This window comes from Hydra vulgaris, chromosome 11, assembly GCF_038396675.1.
Source record: "Hydra vulgaris chromosome 11, alternate assembly HydraT2T_AEP".
In the NCBI taxonomy this organism is placed as follows: domain Eukaryota; kingdom Metazoa; phylum Cnidaria; class Hydrozoa; order Anthoathecata; family Hydridae; genus Hydra; species Hydra vulgaris.
In genome coordinates, this window is record NC_088930.1 from 55,726,137 (window position 1) to 55,749,542 (window position 23,406).

General features: G+C 28.7%; 1 protein-coding gene across 1 annotated transcript; it reads left to right on the forward strand.

Annotated features, from left to right (window-relative positions):
• Positions 1-21,020: 21,020 nt before the first annotated feature.
• LOC136087147 (uncharacterized) lies at positions 21,021-22,833 on the forward strand. Its single transcript, XM_065809654.1, has 3 exons — positions 21,021-21,276; positions 21,335-22,288; positions 22,544-22,833. Exons 1-3 carry the CDS (start codon positions 21,021-21,023, stop codon positions 22,831-22,833), a joined length of 1,500 nt encoding a protein of 499 aa, XP_065665726.1.
• The last annotated feature ends 573 nt before the right edge of the window (positions 22,834-23,406 follow it).

Here is a 23,406-nt window from a genome sequence, read left to right on the forward strand (position 1 = left end):
CAAACTTTAATACTAGCAAAATGTGGAATCATATCAGGTCATTCCATCCAGACAAAGTTAGAGCAGTTATTTCATTTGAGGCAGCATGGGATCAACCATGTGAGGATAAGGACCTCTAATAAGACAAAAGACCAATCAGAACACTCAGATTTAACTCTTTCCTATTCTGGAACTGATCTTGTTGGCTGAACAAGTTAAAAATAAAATTAAATTCTACAAAACTCGATTTTTAATTAAACTGGAATAGATTTTTAATTAAAATAGAATTTTACTTTAATAGTTTGAATAAATTAGATTTTTTATTGTTATTTCAAATTAAAAAAAAGTAAATTGCAAACTGAATTTTCAACCCAACAAGCCATCAAACAGTGAAGTATTCTGCTAATACTTTTACAGTCAAATTAGAAAAGAGATTTCCTGCTTGTGGGACAAAAAAAAACTCTATGCTTACCGAAGAACTCTTTACCCACTCTGATAGGACTCACACTTGCATAATGTGAAAGTACAAACTATAAGGAAAGGATTTAACGAACAATAAAGGAGAGTGTAGTTTGTCAAGTGCATGGCTGGAATCAAGGAATTCTTGGAGATGTTAAAGATGACTAAAGCATTGAAGCAAAAACTAGGTAATTAGAAATCAAGCTTTTTTAAAATTTTTAAACTTACGGCTTTCAGAAAATTTGCTTTTAAAAAAGGTTCTGTTTTTTTATTATTAAATTTTGTTTTTACTGGGCAAAAATAAGGTCTTCTCAGTCAAAACAACCTACTTAGCCACTGTTTGAGTCATTAGTTTCAAGCAGTTAGAGATGAACAGGTACTTCAACTTGGCAGATTCTCTAGCTAATGCTTTTGTGTTACAATGGTGATTATGGTATCATTGGTAGTTTGCCATAAAATACAGCTGTTTTCATGTAAAAATAAAACTCAAATTTTATTTTGAAATAACTTTTTTTTTTTTTTTTTGAATGGCAAAATTTCTGAACTTAAGCATTTTGAACTTAGTTATTCAAAATTAAAAAATAAAATGTTGATTAAAATTGTTAAAACGGATTCATTTTTCATGCACAATCTCCTAGCTCTTAGCAAGTTTCCTGATCAAGAGATGCGATCGTGACTTACAAAAGAACAAATCTTGAGGTGAAAACTCCTAAAAACTGGTCTACTGCAAGGATCTCTGCAAAGATATGTGAGGATAAAGCAGAGAATGATGCCATAAAGAGAAAACAAAAGAAGTCCTGGAAGAGTCTTTGCTCAACCTTAACTCATTTAGGCAAGAGAATGGACAAAATAAAAAGGAACAAGTTAATTGTCAGTCCTCACGGCTGAGTCTTAATTAAGCAGCCAACTTGGTATACTTTTAAATATCAGTGATGGAACCTCATCAACCAATAGTGTTTAACGAGAAATTGACAAATTAATTTTGTTTAAAAATGTATAAAATGAAAAAAAATATAGGATTTTAAGTATAATTTTAAATTTAAAGCTTAAACTTGACTTAAATTCATATTTGACAAATTTTGATAATTTCAAATATAATTTCCCAAATTAAAAAAATCAAAATTTGAACAAATATAAATAAATTTAACCAACCTTAAAAAACAAGGCCACTGCTTGGAGAAACTAGTTAGCATAGTGGGGATCAAACTAAAAACCAATATCTGGTATTTCAATGTCACAGTTCTTAAATCAAAAGAACCTCATCAATTACTTCCAAAACTTAGCATTTAACAATTATTATATTTACCTATAAATATATTAATAACTTTTGTGAAACTGTAATAAAAAAGTCCATCTTGAATATTTATCAAATATAAAGTTAAACACAACATAAGAATTACAAAATGGATTATACAGCATATTAATTATCCATAATTTAATAACTTTAGTTCATTTAACTGTATTATTTCAAATGACGAAAAGTGACATCAATTACTTAGACCACGATACAAGATAAAATATGTCTACTCTGTTTTAAGAAAGTTTTAGTACAAGGTTTAATGACTTCTACACCACTACCGATTTACACTCAGATAACAACCTATGAAGGATAGCAGCCATCGAAATACTTTGGACATTTTAGACGTGCGTCATCATGTACTTGAGGATATATTAAGTTGTGTGTCAGAAGTAGGAACTTCTTGTTTAGAAGTTTGGCTAGGTAATGTTGTTTTAGGTGATTGATTAAAAGAGAGGCTACCCTTTATTGAATTCTACTTTGTTGGTGTTGTTTAATTTGCATTGGTTTTTATTTCCACATTTGTGGATGTTGTTACAAAAAAAATATTGACATTGTTCGAGTCATCAGACTGTTGTGGGACTAGATTTGTCAATGGATTTTCATCTTGTAGTGAGGCAAGATCTTTTGTTTAAACCGTATCAATTTGTCTGTTTTTAAATTTGACACGTGCAAAGTGGGGCGATACTGTTTCTAAAAATTGAACTATGTCAACAAGTGGAAAAATTGAACTCTGTCAACAACAAGTGGAAAAATTGAACTCTGTCAACAAGTGGTAACTGTCGTCTGTAAAGGATTGTGGAATCCTAATTTATTAGCAAGTTTGATAGATCCGTTCCTATTATTGATGAGCGTTAAAAGTTTATCATCCTTCGATTGGGTGTTTCATTAGTTGTAGTACACAGATGTCCTCTTACATAGGATAGAGCCATTTGCAATACTATACTTTCAAGGCCAGACTAACAACTTGAAGTATTATTCCATTTATTTGTTCAAATTGACCATGCCTTGTGGATGATATGGAGTAGTTCAGGTTTTATGACATCATTTCTTTATAGAATTACATTGAGTTTTATACTTTCAAACTGTGTTCTATGACTTATGTGTGTTGGTGATGGTGCACCAAATAATGAAAAGAGACTGGGGTGTCGTATCACAGTGTCAACTGTTATATCCTTACATGGGAATGCAAATTGGTTGCACAAATATTTGTTGACTACTTAGAGGATCTGTTTATTAGCTGTGGTAGATTGTAATGACCCAACACAGTTCATAGATAAGCATTCCCGAGTTTCTCTTTGCCTGAATAATACAACCAGTGGGAGGTTTGTAAAAATGCGGTTTAAGTTCGTTACAGGTTGTATTTCAGTGGTAGAGTAGGGTAGATTTTTGATTTTGCAATGAACCATTCTTTCAACTCAAGGCTGGAATAGTTTTATTGGTATTTTGAGTCAAGCAACATCAAGAAAGGGTATTGGCTACAATATTGTGGTTTCCAGGTCTGTATGAAATTGAATATTTAATGTCTTCTAATTCTAAATACTACCAGATTAGATTTTAATTTTTGTTGAACACTGTTTATTGAAAACAAGGGAAGTAAATCTTTGACCTGTAATTATAATAATATATGGTACTATATTAATTGTTTTCATCTTCTATAGTATTTTGCTACTTCTTTCTCAATAACTGCGTGATTTCTTTCAGTTCTTGAGAAGAAGACCATGGGTCTGCCTAGTTGTCGTAATTATCCTCCCAGTGCTGCGTCAGAAGCATATGTTTCAATAGTTAATAAAACCTTGCTAAGATTTTTATCATGCTCTTGGACATCTTTTCTACTAATAATTACATCATCGTGATAAGCATCAGTCTTTTCCGTTTAGCCTGCGCTTTTGCGCTTTAGTCTTTTCGCGCTCGCCCACACGCCCATAAAAACTTTTGGCAAGCGCACAAAATAGCGCATGCCGAAAAAATTAAAGTATTTAGTTTTGAATTGCAACAAAAACTAAATACTTTATTTTTTTGTAAATTAGTTCAACTTTTATGAAATGGGGCCTTTTTTCACCGGCTTTTTTTAAACTGTTTTAACTAGTATCTATTCAAAGCATTTTTTTCGCTATTTTAATTTTAATTTAAATAGCAGAAAAAATGAATTTTTGAAATCGCTCTGGCTAACTTAAAAATGACCTTCCTGCCAGCACTTTTTTGAGCGCTGACATTAAATTACAAATGTAGAAGACTAAAGCATATGTGTTTTCTAGTTAATTAGTTTGAATAAGTTCATCGATAACCGGCTGAAAAATAGGTTTAGCATTTGTGCAACAAAAAGGTAAATGTTTGAACTTCTATAATCTGCCATTAGCAAATGCAGTTAGCTTATAACTTTTGTGTTGTATTTTCACCTTATGAGATGATTTGAGGTCAATTGTGGTGAAAACTATAAGCTGCCATCTTAAGTATCAAACTGTCAATTCGAGGTGTGTGAATGAATTGAATGGAGTGTACAGATCGATTGTATTTGATTATTCGATCAATTTTTGTTTCCTGTTGTTACTACGAAACATTGTGCACACCAAGGACAACTGCTCACTATTATTTCTTGTTTTAACATACAGTTTATCTTAACTGTTATGAGAGTTTTTTATGGGGACCCATCTTTGCAGTGACCGGTTTAATTTTGTCAACATTAACTCAGGGTTTTAAGGCATAAGTAGTACATTTCATGTTTTTAGTCACCAGACAGAATTTTAGGGGTTCTTTTTTATCTTTAAAATTGATAGTAATTGAGGTAAGTTATGTCCATTTTAATAATTTCCAGTACCACCATGTTGTCTATTACGAGGAATTGCAAATACAATTTTTCGCAAGCTAAAAGCAATGAGCAAATAACAAGATTCCTTTAACTTTTAATGTCGAATTATCTGCCAATGATACATTCAAGTTAGATTAAGTATCGCAGGAAAGGTTCCAATGTCGAAGAAGTTCTGATGTAACAAATGTTTTATCGGAGCCAGCTTCAATTAGTGCCTATGTTTTATTTTTGTTTATAGTAAGGTTAATTTGTCTATCAGGTAAGTCAATTGCTAGTGTGACCGTAGATATTATTGCGTTTTGGTTTTCTTCATTATATTCTTTAAAAACTGCAGCTTTAGTGTAGGTTTAAATTTATTTAAATTGTGTTTATATTTTCCCCATTTACTTGACTATTGATTATACTTATCCTTTTTTCTCCAAGCATTATAGTTCTTTTTATTACCTAACTGATGTGTCGCCTTGTCTAGTAGGGGTAAGTTGAGCAGATTTGACAACGATTAATAAAATGGCTCTGCCTTTAAATAGAAAACTTTAAATATTGGTATATAACAGTTAGAGAGTGTGTGTGTATAAACACTTACTAACACACGCACACACACATATATGTGCGTATATATATATATATATATATATATATATATATATATATATATATATATATATATATATATATATATATATATATATATACATATGGGCAGTTTAGAAAAGTAATGTTTTTGTCACGGAAGGATATGGATACATTAAATAGTAAATTAAAAAAAAATAAAAATACGTAAATGGTTCTGATGATATTTTAGAAACTAACTATAAAACAATAGTAATTGGGATTAAAGACATTATTTGTAGAGTTCTAAAGTTTCTGCTATAGGCCTTCAAAACATGTGTCACAGAAGGAACTATAGAAAGACTGTAAAATTAACTCTCTACTTAGAGTTTAAATTCTATCAAACTTAATTGAGATACAGCAAAAAAAAAAGTTTCTTTAAAAAGATATAAGACCTTTAAGTTAAATTTACAAAAGTGTTCTTGGCAAATATTAAATTTTTTTTTTTATTCCCAATCAATGAAATTCATTTGATGTCATGGAAGGGGGTGTCACGGAAGGATAAAAAATACACATTAATGAAGTTATCATATAATTCGTTTTTAAGCAAACAAAAACAAAATTTTCAGGCTTCATAGATTTTTTCATCATTGTCAATAACTTTCTTTTTCTCTATCAGCTTCTCTATTCTTTTTTCCCCATGTCAACGGTTTAAAAACATTTGATGATTTTTTAAAGGTGCTCTTTAGGTGTAAGTCAATTGAATTTAGGTTTAATCTTCCAACATGATGAACCTTTAAAGCTTCATGAGTGTAAATGCTATCATTAAAATTTGGTGACTTGATATATTTTGTCTAAGTAGATTACTGTAATGTCACACAGCCGATTAGCTACTTTAAAAAACTGTTTAGCATTTTAAATTACAACTTTAGCTGACAAAACCTCCTAGTAAACTTGGTTTTTAATTCCACCAATTCCATCATGGAGTCCTTTAAAGTAGTGTGCCTCACTATAACTCCTAGTCAATGTAATATTTTCAGGGTAATAAGAGAAGGACCGAAAGACAAATTGAGATCAAAACTGAGCAGCATATCCGCCACTCCAGAAATGTAAAGTGCAAACTAATGGAGCTACACCCTTGATCATGCTTATAAGCCGGTTATTGTTTGTAAATGCAACATTGCAATCATGTTTCTTTTCATTTGATATGACTGCTACTGGAAATTTTACCAAATTAAAATTTTTATCAAGTTTACCATTCTGAACTGTAATACTTTTATGAAAGTAAGAAGCTGCTGTAAACATGGTAAAATGTTCATGCCCAAAATAAGCACTCCGAAACTCGTGGGGTTGTTTATAATCGTAGTTCTTGAAAAATTCGAATGTAAATAGCATATAATGCTTTAAATGATAGAGTTTGACACCATTAGATTTTCCACAATGAACAGTATCTTTCCTGCATGAGGAATAATAGCTTATATCAGGTTGTTCTAAAAATTGAACTACTTTTTCTTTGTTTACCTGTTGCATTAATGACCTTCCAATTTTAAAAGATAGCTTTCTTCTAGAATTAAAAAAAAATGTTGCTTTTATTTTGGGCGGGAAACTTTGCACAGGAGTAGATAAAACATTAACTTGAAGTGGACTTTTTTTTGGCAGAGCTCGCTTTAACTTGGCTAATAAACGATATACCACTTGATTAGTTGTTCCACTATTGCGTACTGTTTCTATCTGAAAATAAGATAATGCTTATCCAAAGAGAAAAAATGAGTAAAAATAAAATACATAAGGAATTATAATAAATCATATAATGAATAACATACAAAAATCAAAATAAATGGCATAGTTTTACAATAAAAGCAAAAATATTTGCAATTAAAAGTGCTAATTACATATAAATGATATTTTAACATTTTTACTTGTTTCTTTTTAAAAGCGCTTTCCAACTTTTTTTTTTTCTCTGTCTTTTTTCAACTTACACTCATATTCTTTTGTATTTTGCTTTAAATGCTCTAACTTTGCTTACTTTCACTCTCTTCTTTCACACTCTTCTTCAATCTCTTTACTCTTTCTTTTTTAAGGTATTTCTTATTATTATTTTCCTTTAGTCTAAATAAATATTTCTCTGTGATTGTGAACAAGGCTTTCCATATTTTTTTTTGAAAGCAAAAAGGAAAAAAAAATCCTATCATAAAATATAGTTACACAACTATAAAATAAACTTAATTTAGAAGTAATCCAATTGTCACGGAAAGAAACACATTCATTGTCACAGAAGGACACCAAATTCAATCCCTATAAAAAATGTTTACAATGTATTTGGCTTAATCTGCAATTAAATCTTAGTTGAGTTCATTAAAATCTAATACTTTGTAGAATTTAAGAAAGTCATCACTATACGGCTGATAAGAAAAAACTTTTTACTCAAAATTTGTCATGGAAGGATTCATACATTTTGTATAAAATGTAATGCATTTTCTAACTATGTTATCAATGATAAGAAAATGTAAAAATTTTTTAGAAATACACCATACTTGAGTATTTCTAAAAAAATAGTGAAGTCCTTTAAAAAAGTTAGATACATTCTAGATCTTTCAAGTTTAATCTATTCTGTTTGTCCTTCCGTGACAATGAATAAGATTATAGGTTGACATTAAAAGGTTGATGTAGGGCAACTTATTGTCCTAAATTTATCTTTAAGATTGAAATTGTAAATTTAACTATTCTGCTAATGAAAAATGATGTTACAACAGTTAGAACATTTTTTTTTTATGTTTCATGTCACTACTTTTCAACCCTGCTATTATATGTGTGTGCGTGTGTTAGTAATGTATATATATATACATATATATACATATATATATATATATATATATATATATATATATATATATATATATATATATATATATATATATATATATATATATATATATATATATATATATATATATATATATATATATATATTATATATATATATATATATATATATATATATATATATATATATATATATATTTATATATATATATATATATATATATATATATATATATATATATATATATATATATATATATATTATAAGATGCGTAATTATAAAAGAAAAACTTCGAATTGGTGCTTTCACAAGCCAGCAGCTTAGTGATACAGCAAGTTCTATTTTGGAAAAAAAAAAAAAGTGTTAGTGCAGCTGCTAAAGAATTTGACATCAAGAGAATGACATTAATAAGATACATTTTAAACTAAACTCTGGTGGTTACCCATCCATGGGTTATTCAAAACCTGAATTATCTATAAGGAAACCTGAAGCAACTAGCCTTGGTGGGGCAACATTATTTAACGCTGCAAATGTGAAGTTAAGGATATCTACAAATTCAGTTCACAAATATGGAACGTTGACAAAACTGGTGTATCTACAGTTGTAAAACCTAGTAAAATTGTGGCCATAAAGGGCAAGAGAAATGTTGGTGCTATGACATTTGGGCAAAGAAGCACTAATGTCACAAAGGTAACCTCTGTATCTGCCTCAGGAAATACAGTGCCCCCGATGTTTATGCTCCCTCGCAGAAAATTACAAAGATTATTTTATTAATAATGGTCCACCGGGCTGTATTGAGGCTAATAATGCAAGCGGCTGGATTACAGATATTGAGTTCAAAAATTTATGCAACATTTCATGCAGCAATTTTGTTGATATTGGACAATCACTCTTCTCACTTACATTTTGAAACACTAAACTTAGCAAAAGGGAATGGAATAGTCATGTTGTCTTTCCCACCACACTGCAGCCATAAGCTGCAGCCACTAGATGTATCAGTGTTTGGACCTTTTAAAAAGTACCTATCAGTTGCGCAAGATGCATGGCTGAGAAACAATCCTGAAAAAGCCATAACAATTTATGATACACCAAAAATTAAATCTGATTCATTGCCATTAGCTATAACGTTTACTAACATTACAAAGGGTTTTCAAAAAACTGGTGTATACCCATACAATGCAAACATTTTTGCTGATGACAACTTTATAACGTCATTTGTCACAGACCGTTTAAAACAAGTAAATCTCATATCTGAGCTATCACATGAAGCTCATTCTGAAGTATTTAACATCATCTTCAGGTCAATCTTCCAAAAATAGTATTAATAAAGAGACAACGTTAATTATTTCTGAAACTCCTAAAGCATTTTCTCTAGAAACTGTGCAACCTTACCCAAAAGCATCACCAAGAAAGATACATTTGACAAGATGATTTAACAAGAGATTTGATATTCTAACAGACACTCCAGAAAGTGTTATATTAAAACAGCAGCAAACTAAGAAACTTAAAAAAGTTGAGAAACAAAAAAAATTATCTACCTGTCAATCTCTTTCAATTAATAATAAAGAGCATGGTAAAAAAGAGACTCAGTTACATAGTATAATTAAAAAAGTTAAGAAACAAACAAAAAAATTGAGAAGAAAGAAATTTTAAAGAAACCAAAAAAAGAGTTCTGCCTGTCAATCCTTTGCAGATTATGGTCATAAGGAGACTCTACTGCTTAGTATATTAAAAAAGTTAATAAACAATCAAACAAAATCTAAGGTGACAAAGAAATTTAAGACAAGTGCAGAACACAATTATACTTGTCTCGTATGTTATGAAACTTATTCTGAAAGTCTTCCCAAAGAAAATTGGATCCATTGTCAAAATTGCAAATCAAAGGTCTCATTCAAAATGTGATTCATATTCTGGTCAAAATTATATATGTATTAACTGCAAAATGGAAATTGAAACCTAACATCAAGTGTTTAGTTATTACTTTATCATAATATTAACAAGTTTTGTTTAAAAATGTGTTAAAAAACTTGAGCTTAGTTTTAAAATTGAAAAGTTTTGTTTTGTTTTTATTTTAGTCTCAAAAATTATTAGTTTTTATATTAATATCTTAAATAATTTGTTAAAATTGAACGCATATATTTAGTTTATAAGGAAGGTATGTTTTGGTTTTATGACAGAGTTAATAGTTGTCACAGAAATGCATTCATTTTTATATTGCTCAACTTATTCCACACAATTGCTCAACTTACCATTCTGGGCGCCAGAAAAAAAAACTTTCTTCGATTTATTTTAGAAAACATAGTCTAAAGTTTATTAAGATGCTCAATCTACCCCAGACTGGAGTAGATTTAGCAGCCTAATAAACTTTAGACTATGTTTTCTAAAACAAATCGATAAAAGTTTTTTTGTCTCAAACATTTCTTAGCAGATCAAATTATCTTTCTAATAGTGAAAAAATTATATTATTCCGATGTACCGTTCTAATAGTGAAAAACCGTTATATTAATCGTTATATTAATCGTTATATTAATCGTTATATTAATCGTTATATTAATCGTTATATTATTCGTTATATTAATCGTTATATTAATTGTTATATTAATCGTTATATTAAGTGAAAAACCGTTATATTAATCGTGAAAAATCGTTATATTAATTACCGTTATATTAATCTGATGTACCGTTTCTAATAGTGAAAAAATTATATTAATCCGATGTACCGTTCAAGAGATCTGTTAGATTTAGTAAGAATTGTCCGAATAACAATTGTCCTAACCTACCTTAATAAAATAAACTTTTGAAAGATTTTTAGAAAGACATGGAAAAATAGTTTCAAGCATTTAAATTTATCATAAAAAATACTTACTTATTTAAAAAAATATTCAAATATAACATTTAATTTACACATTTAATTTACACATTTAATTTACACGTTTTGCGTTTACTTTAAACAATAATTGTAATAAATTTTTGATTTTATTGTAAGCCTTCTCATAAAATAAAAACTTTAAAAAAGATCAATATTAAAAGTTATTCGTAACGTAATGATTTTTTTAATTGCATTCGAATTGTAAAAAACAACAAAACAGCTGTTGTCAAATTGTAAAGAAAAAAAAAATAATAAGCACTGTCAGTTATAACGTGAAAATTTAAGTCTATCTAAAAAAATATACAACATTAAATTGAAACTATTTTATTAAAAAAAAAAAAAAACATCTCGAATGAAATATTTTAATTAATAAGCAAAGAAACAACTACTACTTTACTATACTAACGTTAAATAAAATTGATAACATGACAGAGATTTCGATTGCTAATTCCGTTCTGTAAAACTGTAAAAATTTTTCTAAAAAAATTTAATCGGACGCTGTCCGACGCAAACATGTTTTGATCGCAAATTTTGTCCGGGACTTTATAAAAAATTAAATTGAGCCATGTGTAGGCGCTTTTTATAAAGTACCTCTAGATTGTCTTCTATAGCTTCTATACGTTGTCAAATAGAAGTAGGTGAGTAAATTCCAGCAATAAAAGCGTCACATATTAGTAAACTAACTTGTTCTGCTATTAGGGGTTCCGCTAGACATTTTTTGTAAATTGTTTCAGGTTGCTCATAAAGCTTTTAATTGATTGTTGTTGCTTAAAACAGTAAAATTTAGGGTGCATCACGATAACTGTCAATCGTTTTTGATATTTGTTGTCATGCATTTTGATTGCATCATCGTATGATGTAGTATCTTGTTTTATTGTGAAAGCTTTTACTCCAGATCGAACAAATAAAAATTGAGGTTTGCAATCTACAGCAATTTTAGCTGTTTAGATAAATTGATAAATTTATTTATCAATTTATCGAGGTAAAATTTATCCTCTGCTTAATTTCGCGGCCTTCCTTTTCTAATTGGTTTCCACTATTATCTTTTTTGTAGGTTCGCATTTTATTTATTTCTTAAAGATTTTTTTAACTCACTTTTTCAAATAGGTTGACTTGAGTTATGAACCGTTAAATAAAAATTAAAAGGCGCGCACATTTGTTACTTTTTACCCTTTTTCTAAAACTGCAAAACGTTCAAAACGCCGATACTTTTTATGGCCATATCATTTGTGCTTTAAAATGTATTTTGATGAAATTTGCAATATAGTAATAAACTTTTTAATCATCTTTTTTGAGGTAAAGAAATTTTTTTACAAATAAATTTTTCTTTACCAAGGAGATTACTTTTTCTCAAAAGCATTGATTCAAATAAGTTAAAACTCAAACAAATTAGTCTCAGTATATTTAATTAATTGTTTTTTAATTTTTAAAACAATTTTATCAAAATTATGATTTATAAAATTAAAACAACCTAATGAAAAAAAATTAAGTGCACAAAAGTTTTAATTTCTAAGTGAGCCTGCAAAGAGCTCAATTTAGAAAACAGGAGATGAATATGTTTTTAGTGTGACAATAAAAATAAATAGTATCGATCTTTTAAGAACAATTGCTCCTTGATTCAACTCATAAAAGAGTTTGTGAAAGCAGAATTCAGTTTAAACATAATTTCTCACCTGATAATCTAAGTTCAAACTAACACTGAAATTTACAGACACTGCAACCAAATTCTATATTTATAGTGAAAATGCATTCATAAAGTGGTAAAATAAACCTAGTTGAATTGACGTTTTCAAGTTTAAAAAGGAGAAACAAAGAAGATAATGTGAAGATGACAAATACTTTGTACAATGTGCTGCTTAGAAAAAGATACTAGAAATAGTCGTAAAGTTAAAATTTCAGAATTCGTTTAAAAGAAGTGAAAAAATGATAGTTATACATCAAAATTATTTCTCACATGCTATCAAATAGTTAGTTAGGATATTTGACGCAATTGCATCAAAAAAACAACTGTTCAAACTGTTCAAAATCTCTTGCCTTGATTTTTTTTAAAAACTAAAATGCCGTAAATATGAGTAGTTTTTGTAGGTTAATTCAAATGTCTGTTGTTGGTGACAATCACAAAACTTATTAATGAAACTGATTTTGAATAAAGATGGTTGAATCAAGACGGTTACGTTATTTTCTATTTTAGTTTTGATTTTTTATATTTTTTGCATAAAAATTTTGTTTGATGTTGAAAGTTTAAAGATATATCACCACAAATTGTAAAGACGGCAAGTAGAAAGAAAAGACACCCTAATAGAAACTAATAGCTAAAACCCTATAAACTAATAGATATAAACTAATAGGTACCTTAGGAACTAATAGCTTTAACCCTTATAACCTTAATTTTTCAGTTTATGTCAACTAATTTATTATAGAATTGTTTGCGGATTATCTTTTTCCTTTTATTTCAATAGGTAGTCAGAAGGTTGGGGTTGATGGGGGTGATGGGAGTAGCTGTCTGAATGCTTATCACAATATTATGTGTGTTTTATTTGAAGCCTCTGTCTTTTTTTGTAACGTTTTTCTGCTTTTTATTAGATGAATTGCAAGTATTTTAACACAATAGCTTTTATTAAAAGTCAAGATAATTTTTTTTTAAAACTGCACCCCATAATTAGTCAATGAAGAAAATACATAATGTATGATCATTTTCAGTTTTGACTACACAGTTATATGGCATCTTACATTTGATAAGGATAAAAAATCATTAATGCAGTGATCTATATTGTTTTGATACAACATAATACACAAAATGCAGATGTTAAAAACATCTTTTGAAAGAAGTGCCACCATAAAAATGGTAACCATGATAATGGTAACCATTATAAGCCTAACCCTAACCCAGCCCAACTTCTGCATTTACTTTTACGGCGAACAGACGTGTTTTTATTGATCTAAGAACTTTTTTTATTTTTATTTTTAATAATACAAATTTAAAAGTAAAAAAATACAAGTTGCTATCAATTATTAAGTATGGCATTAACCATTAGCGAAATTCGAACAATTTTCAAGGAAAAGGTAGAAATTTTAAAAAATTCTTCTAAATTAAAGGGTGAAAATATCTACATAAACGAGGATTTTTGCTTCGAAACGAAGTTAATAAGATAAGATCTTGGAGAAAAAATGAAAGTTGAGCGGCAGCTGGGAAAATGTACATACATATCTATGATAAGCTAATTTTACGCGAGTGGCTGACTAAGAAAACGAAAGAAATCCCGAAACCGTGTCAGTAAGAGTAAGGGTTCATTACTTTTTTTAACTATTGCTTACTATTTTATTTAATATTTGGCGTTTATTTATGTATGCTTTACTTTAAAATGGAGGAAAACTTTTTAATTAAATTTTTAGATGAAAATGTCGTACTCAGTGACGTCAATGGCTCTAATAACTTTAATCAAAAAATATCTGAAAGTCAATACTATACAGTTATTGAATCTTCTCAGTATCTTCAAAAAAAATAGTTTTTTAATTTTAAACATTAATATTCGAAGTTTAAATAAAAATTTTAAAAATCTTAGGTTTTTGTTTGATGAATTAAAACACGACTTTTAAATTATTTCTTTAAGGGAAACTTGGTGTAAGCGTGGTGAAACAAATGCCCAAATTAAAGAATTACTCGTCAGTTCACCAACCGCGTGGTTTTGGTGTTGGTGGGGGCGTATATATTTTTGATCACAACTCTATTAGTTATAATTTACGTCACGATATCAGTGTAAATAAAATATATTGTGAGTCATTATGCATTGAATTAATAAATAAAACCGCAAAAAAATAATTATAAATGCCACATAGAGATCTCCATCTACTAGCTTAAAAAAATTTTAAACTCATCTTAAACCATTCTTAACAAATATAAATAAAACCCGAAGTCATGCCTACTTATTTGGAGATTTTAACATAGACCTAATAAACCATGCTTCCAATAATAATGTTACCAATTTTATAAATACTCTTCTTCAAAATAATTTAATTCCGACAATAAACGAGAGTGACTTACAACTTCTCTTCACATCTTGATTATACTAATAACCATCTTAATAATCTAAATCAATCCATTATATTTAGGCGACAGATCAATGAAAACTCGGTAAAAAAATTTCAAAATCTTTAAAAAGACAACGTTGAATGGAATCTGGTATTGCAGTCACATGACGGTAACAACGCATATGATCTATTTTTAAATCAATTCTGCAAGCAATGTGGTCAAGCATTTCGTAAAAAAAATTATTGTTAAAACCAAAACTGTTTTAACTCGATGGATGTTTAACGGGTTACTAAAATCTTCAAAAAGTAAACAAAAGTTGTAAGATAAGTACTTGAAAAAAAAAACTTATAAAAACGAAATGACATATAAAAATTATAAAAATATATTTGAAAAAACAAAAAGGAACTCAAACAAGCTTTATTATGCAAAACTATTAAGTAATGCCACCGGAAACACAAAAAAAATATGAAGTGGAATTAAAGAAATATTAGGAAAAAATAATTATGCGAAAAACATTCTGTCAAAACAAATAACAATTGATAAAAACACAATTTATGATAAATCAGTTATTGCTGGAAAAGTAAACAGTTTCTTTACTAATGCTGGTCCGAATTTGGCATTAAAAATTCCTTTGAATTTAACACCATTTGAATATTATTTAAAAAATTACGATAAAGTTATGGATGAACCTAATTTAAAACTAATTGATTTGCAAACTGCCTCTTTTTTTACCTTAAAACTAACATAAGTGCTGGATTTGATAAAATTAACGTTAATGTAGTAAAATCAGTATATAATATAGTAGAACCCTCGTCATTTCACATATTTAATCTTTCATTTAAAACGGGTATTGTCCCTGAAAAGCTAAAAACTGCACGAATCACGCCGATATTTAAGTCCGGAGATGACTCAAATATTTCTAATTATATGCCTATATCTATTTTACCTTGTTTTTCAAAATTACTTGAGAGAATAATGTACAATAGGCTATTTCATCACTTATCAGAAAACGACATGCTGTATTCAAAACAATTCGGTTTCAAAAAAAAAATTCAACGGAGCATCTAGTGGTTGAACTAGTCAACCAAATATCAAGTGTAATCAGTAGTAACTACTTTACCTTAGGAGTTTTTATTGATCTGTCAAAAGCTTTTAATACCGTTAATTATAATATACCAATAAAAAAACTTGAATACTGTAAAGTAAAAAATAACAATTTACTTTGGTTCAAAAGTTATTTGACCGATAGAAAACAATTTATAGAGTATGAAAAAAAAAACATTCCTGAATACCGTAACTTGTGGGGTTCCCCATGGCACTATTTTAGGACCACTGATGCTGATGTTCATAGTGTACATTAATGATTTCAATTTAGCAACAGACCGATTAAATAGTATTCTTTTAGCAGATGACTCCAACCTTTTTTATTCCCACAGAGATATTAATACACTATTTGAAACGACAAATGAACAATTGTTGAAAGTTAATGAGTGATTTAAAATTAATAAATTTTCTCTAAAAATGAAAAAAACCAAATTAATTTTGTTCCACAAAGTGAATAAATCAAAAAATATTCCCATCAAATTGCCTAATCTAATAATCAACAGCACTACCATTAAAAAAGAACTCAGTAAACTTTCTAGGCGTAATCTTATATGAACATTTACGTTGGAGTTTACATATAAAAGGTATTGAAAATAAAATGTCAAATAAATTAGCAATGATGTATAAGACTAAACCATTTCTAAACAGTAATTGTTTTAAAAGTTTGTATTTCTCTTTTATTCATTGTTATTTAATTTATTGCAATATTGCATGGGACATTTTATTTTTCATTTTTTTTTTTGTAAAAGTCATAAGAAACGATTTTTGAGAAAAAAAATATATTTAGTAAAAACTTTATATAAAATTTTTATTATTTACAACGAAGATAATTTTAGAGACAATCTATTACTTTTTTATTTTATTTTAAATGTCTAAAAATCTTTTTTTTATATTTCAGATTCTTTTTCATTTTTTCATTTCTTTTTTTTTTTTTTTAAAATAAACTTTTGGAGAGGCTGTGTAAATTTTTATTAAGAAAGCTTGCAGAGACTTTTAAATTCAAACTCTTCTAAGCTGTAAGTTTATAAACTTTAAACGTTTGTTATCTCTTTCTTTGATCATTGGTTGGATTATTTATTTTCAAATAAATTTTAAAAAAGAAATCTAATTTAATTTGCATTAAACTCTTAATAGAACAAATCAAGAATTTTAATTGATCAGTGCTTAAACGAACTAATAGAATGAAATATGCTTGATGTTTAAGGATATATCTTTTAAATTTTACTAGTTTACATAAATGGAAAAAGCAAATATGATATTATATAGAAAAGACCATATGGATTTAGGGTTTAAATTACAAAAAGAATTTTTTGTTGAGAAAAACTTATAAAAGTATTTGTAAAGTATTTATAAAAACAAATACCTTTTTCAAATTAAGTATCCAATATTATGCAGCAACAAACATTTGATGATATATGAATGATGGAAAAGTGTGTTGAGAGTAAAGAGACCATTTGTTGACACGTCAAGTGTTAATAGTTAAGGGGGGCCGTCGTCAAGTGACGGGAAAAAAGTGAGGAGGGGAATAACCAAATAAAAATGGTCAGGAATTTTAATTTGTTTAATGAAGCATGACGAAAAGTATATAAAGAGTGAAAAAAAAATAAAATTGGTTCATAATCAATGGAATCGAAAAATAAACCGTTACAACAATTTCAAACTCCAACGACAGTGGCAGTAGTTCAATCTTATAAACCTGATCCTCCAATAAATAATGGTGGTACACACGACTCGTATGGGAATCGTATTCGATATTTTAAAGTGCGTTCATAAAGGGAAATTAGTGTCGATATTAGCACTTTCGAGTTTGTTTATTGTTCTTGTAGTGGGAGGATATTTATTTGGAGCGTTATTGGGAGTTTTCATATTACTTGGAACAATGTTGGGATTATATATTTGTAATAAAATAATAAAAAAGCAATTGTAAATTTTTTTTATTTTATATATTGTAATAAATTAAGGTTTGATATTTCTAATTCCGTAAGATATTCCTCCAGAAATAGCGCCACCCAAAAGAGCTTTTGCAATCGTAGGTATAAGAGGTATAAAACGACTTCCTACTGTAGTCAATAAGGGTCCTATAAATTTTCCACGCAAACGTTTTGTTCTATGTCTTTTATAATGTCTTTTATGATGTCTTTTTTTATGTCTTCTTTTATACATTTTTTTATCGCGGTATAAGAGATGATAATAAAGTCGGTGCTAAAACTGCAGCTAACAATGGAAGAAATTTACCACGCATATGTTTTCTTAAATGTCTTCTTAAACTTTTTCTACCTGCGCCTTTTAACGGAGGTAAATAAACTTTTCCTCTTCCTCTTTTTCTATGCATTACGACGTGTTTGAGGTCGGTTAAAGTAAATTTATATTTTAAATTTGTGTTTTTTTAACATGATCAAATTTAGTTTTTTGCATTTGTTTCTTTTAAGCTACATACCAAGGGTAAACTTTACATTTTCTTAAAGTGTTTGCTAAATCTCCTCCTCGTATTTTTCTTCGTCTTCTTAAACGATCTCTACCTGCGCCTTTTAAAGGAGGTAAATAAACTCTTCCCCTCCCTCTTTTTTACTCTTTTTTATTTTGCAAACGGAGCAACAAAATTTTTTGCGCATTGCGTTATTTTTGAAGATAATCCAAAGCGTAGCCTCCTACGTTTGATTTTAGTAGACGTTTAGCAAAATTTTTAACTTTGGTAAAAAATTTTCCTTTCCCTTTATGATGACGTGCACTACCTCTATGATGACGACGACGGTAACCGCTTCTTCTTGTGCGCCCGCGAGCCATTAACACAAGAAATAAAAAAAACAAATTTTATGATTTTTAAGATTTTTTAGAAATAAATAGTCATTTGCTTATAAAATAGTGAATACAAATAGGGTTCGTTTAATAAAACTAAAAATGTTTTTTTATAACAAATTAAGATGATTTAAATTTGGTAGGAATATAGTTGACTTCATAACCGTCTCCTACCCCGCTTTCTACAATTTCAGCTGGATATTGTAAATACATAGTAAGTACACCTTTAAATTGATCTGTAAATTGTACATTGATTTGAAACGAATTATTTCCAGCAATTGTAGCAGGAGGTTTATCGTTGATAAAATTAAAATCGCTGGTGGTGTCACTGACTAAAGGTTCAGTAGTGTTAGTAGTACTAAAGTACAATTTAGGATGTCTCAAAAAACTGTCATCGTCGCTATTATAAAAATCCGCCATATTGTTAATATAAAAGTAGAGGGTGTATTTCCTTTACACCAAGAAGCATAACTTCTCCAAATTGACCATTGATTGTCTTGCTTTGTCAAATCGTATTCAGTAGTATCACCCGCTGAACTAACAAATGTTCTTCTGTAATTATAAAGGGTGATTTTTTTAATAATGTTGCAAGCCATTTTAACCGAAGTAAAACAACTTTTGCTTAAATGATCACTTTCTTTTTTTTGAATTAACGAAAAATATAATGCTGTGGGGTACAATATCTGCTGTTTTTATACTTCCCAAATTGACAGTGACTTCTGTGACATTTTCTACATTGGTTACAACTTGTTTGTAGTGAGTAATACGTAGTAAAGTATACATTTCGTCTTTTTTACTGTTGAGATATAAAGATTTTTTCCAAGGGTAAACTGGGTTTGAGTCTATACGTATTGCAATAAATCATTGGGTTTTTAATAGCTACCCCCACATTGGCAAGCGCTGTTACGTCGGCGTCTGCAATTGCTCTTACCCATTCTAATAGTTGATTCATATCATTTTCAATATAAAGTTCTAATCTAATTTGTTTATTTTTTCCAAAATATTCTTTCATTTGAAAAACTTCACACAATAACTTTAAAGGTACTCTAAATTTACAACCTTTTTCTCCAGTCAAGAAAGCATTATATCTATCTCTTAGCGCTGTTTGATAGCCAGCAGGTACAGGATAAGATGCTGCAGCTGTGTTGAGAGGACGAATGAGTCCATTAGGGTCTGCAGCTTGTATAAGCGTTTTGGTTTCAGCATAACCAGTGGGATTTGTGGCATTTTCAGTGTATTCTGTTAAACCTAAATTAGGATTAATCATCAATTCTCTAAAAGCTTTCATATAACTTTTTTTAATCAGCATTGATCTAAAACGATCATAAGAACGATTAATGATAGCACTGTTAGCACAAGTAGAATTATTTTTTTGATAACTGGGATAAAATTTCACAGTTTTAAATAAAGCTTGAATAAAGTTGTTGCAAAGACACACGTTTTTTGCTAATTCATCGTCTGTTGTAGGTGTAAATCTTGTTTGCGTGCTCAAATTTTTATAAAGAAATAAATCAAAATCCAAATACCAATCTTGTGGATATGTCCATTCGGTAAGTATAGTGGTAAAAGAAATTAAATTAGCCATTCCGAAGTAAGATCGTAAGAAAATTTTTGATTATTAACAGCAATGACTTCATCTTGAGCTTGAGCTGTTTGAAAACCAGGATATTTTTCATGGGAAGCAGGTAATAGTTCATCAAGAAATGAAGCTGTTGCAACTAGCGATGAATTATTAAGACAAGGTGTATTAAGTAAGGGTAAGTATGAAGCAATACAGAATAATCTTGCAATATAAAAAAATTTTTTCCCTAATTAAAAATGATTATTGTTCAAAATAAAAGATTTGTGAAAAAACATGTTATTGGTGGTAGTGGATTTTTTGATACTTTAAGAGAAATGTTTAGACGAGCAGCAGCATCAAATGTAACAAAAGTATCATCAGCTATGATTAAAAAGCTTGCAGCTACTGATTTAGGAAAAACTGCAGTAACTGCTGCTAAATCAGCAGGAAAAAAACTTGCAACATCAGCAATAGAAGCTGCTAAAAATGTTACAATTAAAAAAGGAAATAAATTAATTAATAAAGTAGCTCCAAAAGTAAATCTTAGTAAAAAAAGTGAGGATATATTATCAAAATTAGCAAAGTCAGGAGATGAAGCAGTAACAAATTTAAATAATATAATTAATGGAAATGGGTTTAAAGGTAAAGTATCACGTAAGAATGCTATTAGAATAGAGGATATAGTTAAAAAAGGGAGAGGCCTTCGGAGTATATAAAAAAATTTTTTTTTTTCTATATAAAAAATGACAACTTCTCAATCAATTTTAAATATTACAGAAACACCAATTGTAGATGAATCAATTGAAAAATATTATTATCGAGATTATGATCCAGCATCTCGTCCTAATCTAAATAATACTGGAAATATTATAATAAATATTGAACAATCCGATTTATATTCAGTACCATCTGATGCAAATCTGCTGTTTGAAGGAAGACTTCTTAAAGCTGATAATACCGCTTATGCTAATGCAGATGCAGTAGCTCTTACAAATAATGGTTTATGTATCTATTTAGTCAAATATCTTATCAATTATCTAATCAAGAATTGAAGTAGTTTTTAATCCTGGACAAGCAACTACAATGTTAGGGATGCTTAAATACCCGAACGATTATCAATTAGCTCAAGGGTTGAATCAATTATGGTATAAAGATTCAGCAACAACAGCAGTCATTGCAGAAAACACAGGATTTGCAGCAAGACAAGGATACTTGATTCAAAAACCAACTGCAAAAGGTACATTTTCATTTTGCGTACCTTTAAAGCATATCTTCGGATTCTGTGATGATTATGATAAAGTTATTTATGGATTTAAACATACAATAGTTCTTACTAGAAAATCTAATGATGATGCTATTTTTAGAGGAGCTACTGTAGCTGCTGGAAAAGTAGACCTCCAAAGAGTGACATTGTTTATGCCGCATGTACAACCAGCTCTAGCACAACAAAATGAACTTTTAAGTATTATAGCATCTAAAGCAACAATTCCAGTTGCTTTTAGAACTAGACAATGTGATAGTTTAGAAATTCCACAAACTTTATCGACTACTTGGAAACTTAGTGTAAAAACATCTATTGAAAGACCTAGATATATTGTTGTTGGATTTCAAACAAATAAAAATGGAGATCAAACAACTAATCCAGCAATATTCGATCATTGCGACTTGAAAAGTATTTACGTTATGCTAAGTTCTGATAAATATTCCGTAACTGATTACAGCTTATCATTTCCAAATCAACAATTCTCAAGAGCTTATAGAGATGCAGCTGTATTTAGTAAAAAATATTATGGAATGAACGAGTTGATTACTCATAGTAGCATACAACCTCTTGATTATAAAGATTTGTTCCCTATATTTGTTATTGATGTAAGTAATCAACCAGAAAGATATAAATCATCAGTAATAGATATACAAATTAAAATGAACTTTAATACAGCAGTTCCTCAATATACGATAGGATATGCTGTAGTAATATCAGATAAATTTGTGAATTTTAAATCAGATGGAAGTAAATTAGACCTTATCATCAATTAAAAAATGATATAAATAATTTTTTTTCTTTATATAATAAAAATGTATTATACAAGGACAGCATTGCAAAATTTATTAAAAGAAAATAACATTTCACAAACATCTAAAAATTATGTCACATTATTAATGCTTGCTATAGATAATGGTTTGATTGATAAGGATGCAATCATGTCAAAAGCAACAGAATTAACTGATGTGAAAAGACCTATTGGATGACCTAGATTAAATAAAGTAAAAGAAGTTCGTGAGAGAAAACCAGTAGGAAGACCTAGATTAAATAAAGTAAAAGAAGAAAAAGAAAAAAAAGAAATTGATTCAAAATATGAAAGATTAAGAACAATTAGGAAAGAACCAGTCACTATTAAACTCACAAACATAGAAACAGGAGAAGAAATAATATATAAATCATTATATATGGCTATGAAAGAAACTGGACATGGATTTGGTTATTTTGAATTACGTGATGGAAAGATTAAGGATGGTTATAAGATTGAAGTACTCAATTCTAAAAAATTAAAATAATCTTTAGATTTTTGATGTGCTAAAAGCGCTTAAAAAAAAGATTGATATATAAAAATGGGAGATAAAGGTATGGAATTTTATAAAATGTTTAAACCAACTTCATGTCAATTGTATTGGAAAAAATCAAAAGGATTTGTGCAATCTACTTCAGATCCTTTTGAAAAATGTGAATCTTACAAAACCGCTATAAAAAGACCAAAAAAATAATATTAAATTTATAAAATATTAAATTTCATATGATCTTATCATATAAAATTTTTGATAAGAAAAAAAATTTTTGAAAAAAAATGATATAAAGAAATTTTATTTTTATAAAAAATAAAAATCTTATGGATATAAAAATGGAAATGAATAACAAAAACGTAAAAGAATTAAGACAAATCGCCAAAGAGCGAGGAATTAAATATTACTATACAAAGCCAAAACGCGAACTTATTAATGAATTATCGCAATTAACTAATTCACAGGAGCCTACCAGAACAAATCCTGCTCCACGCCTAGATGTTCATCGTTCAGATAGATATATTCCTGTGGGCATAAAAATGGAAATGAATAGCAAAAAAGTAGAAGATT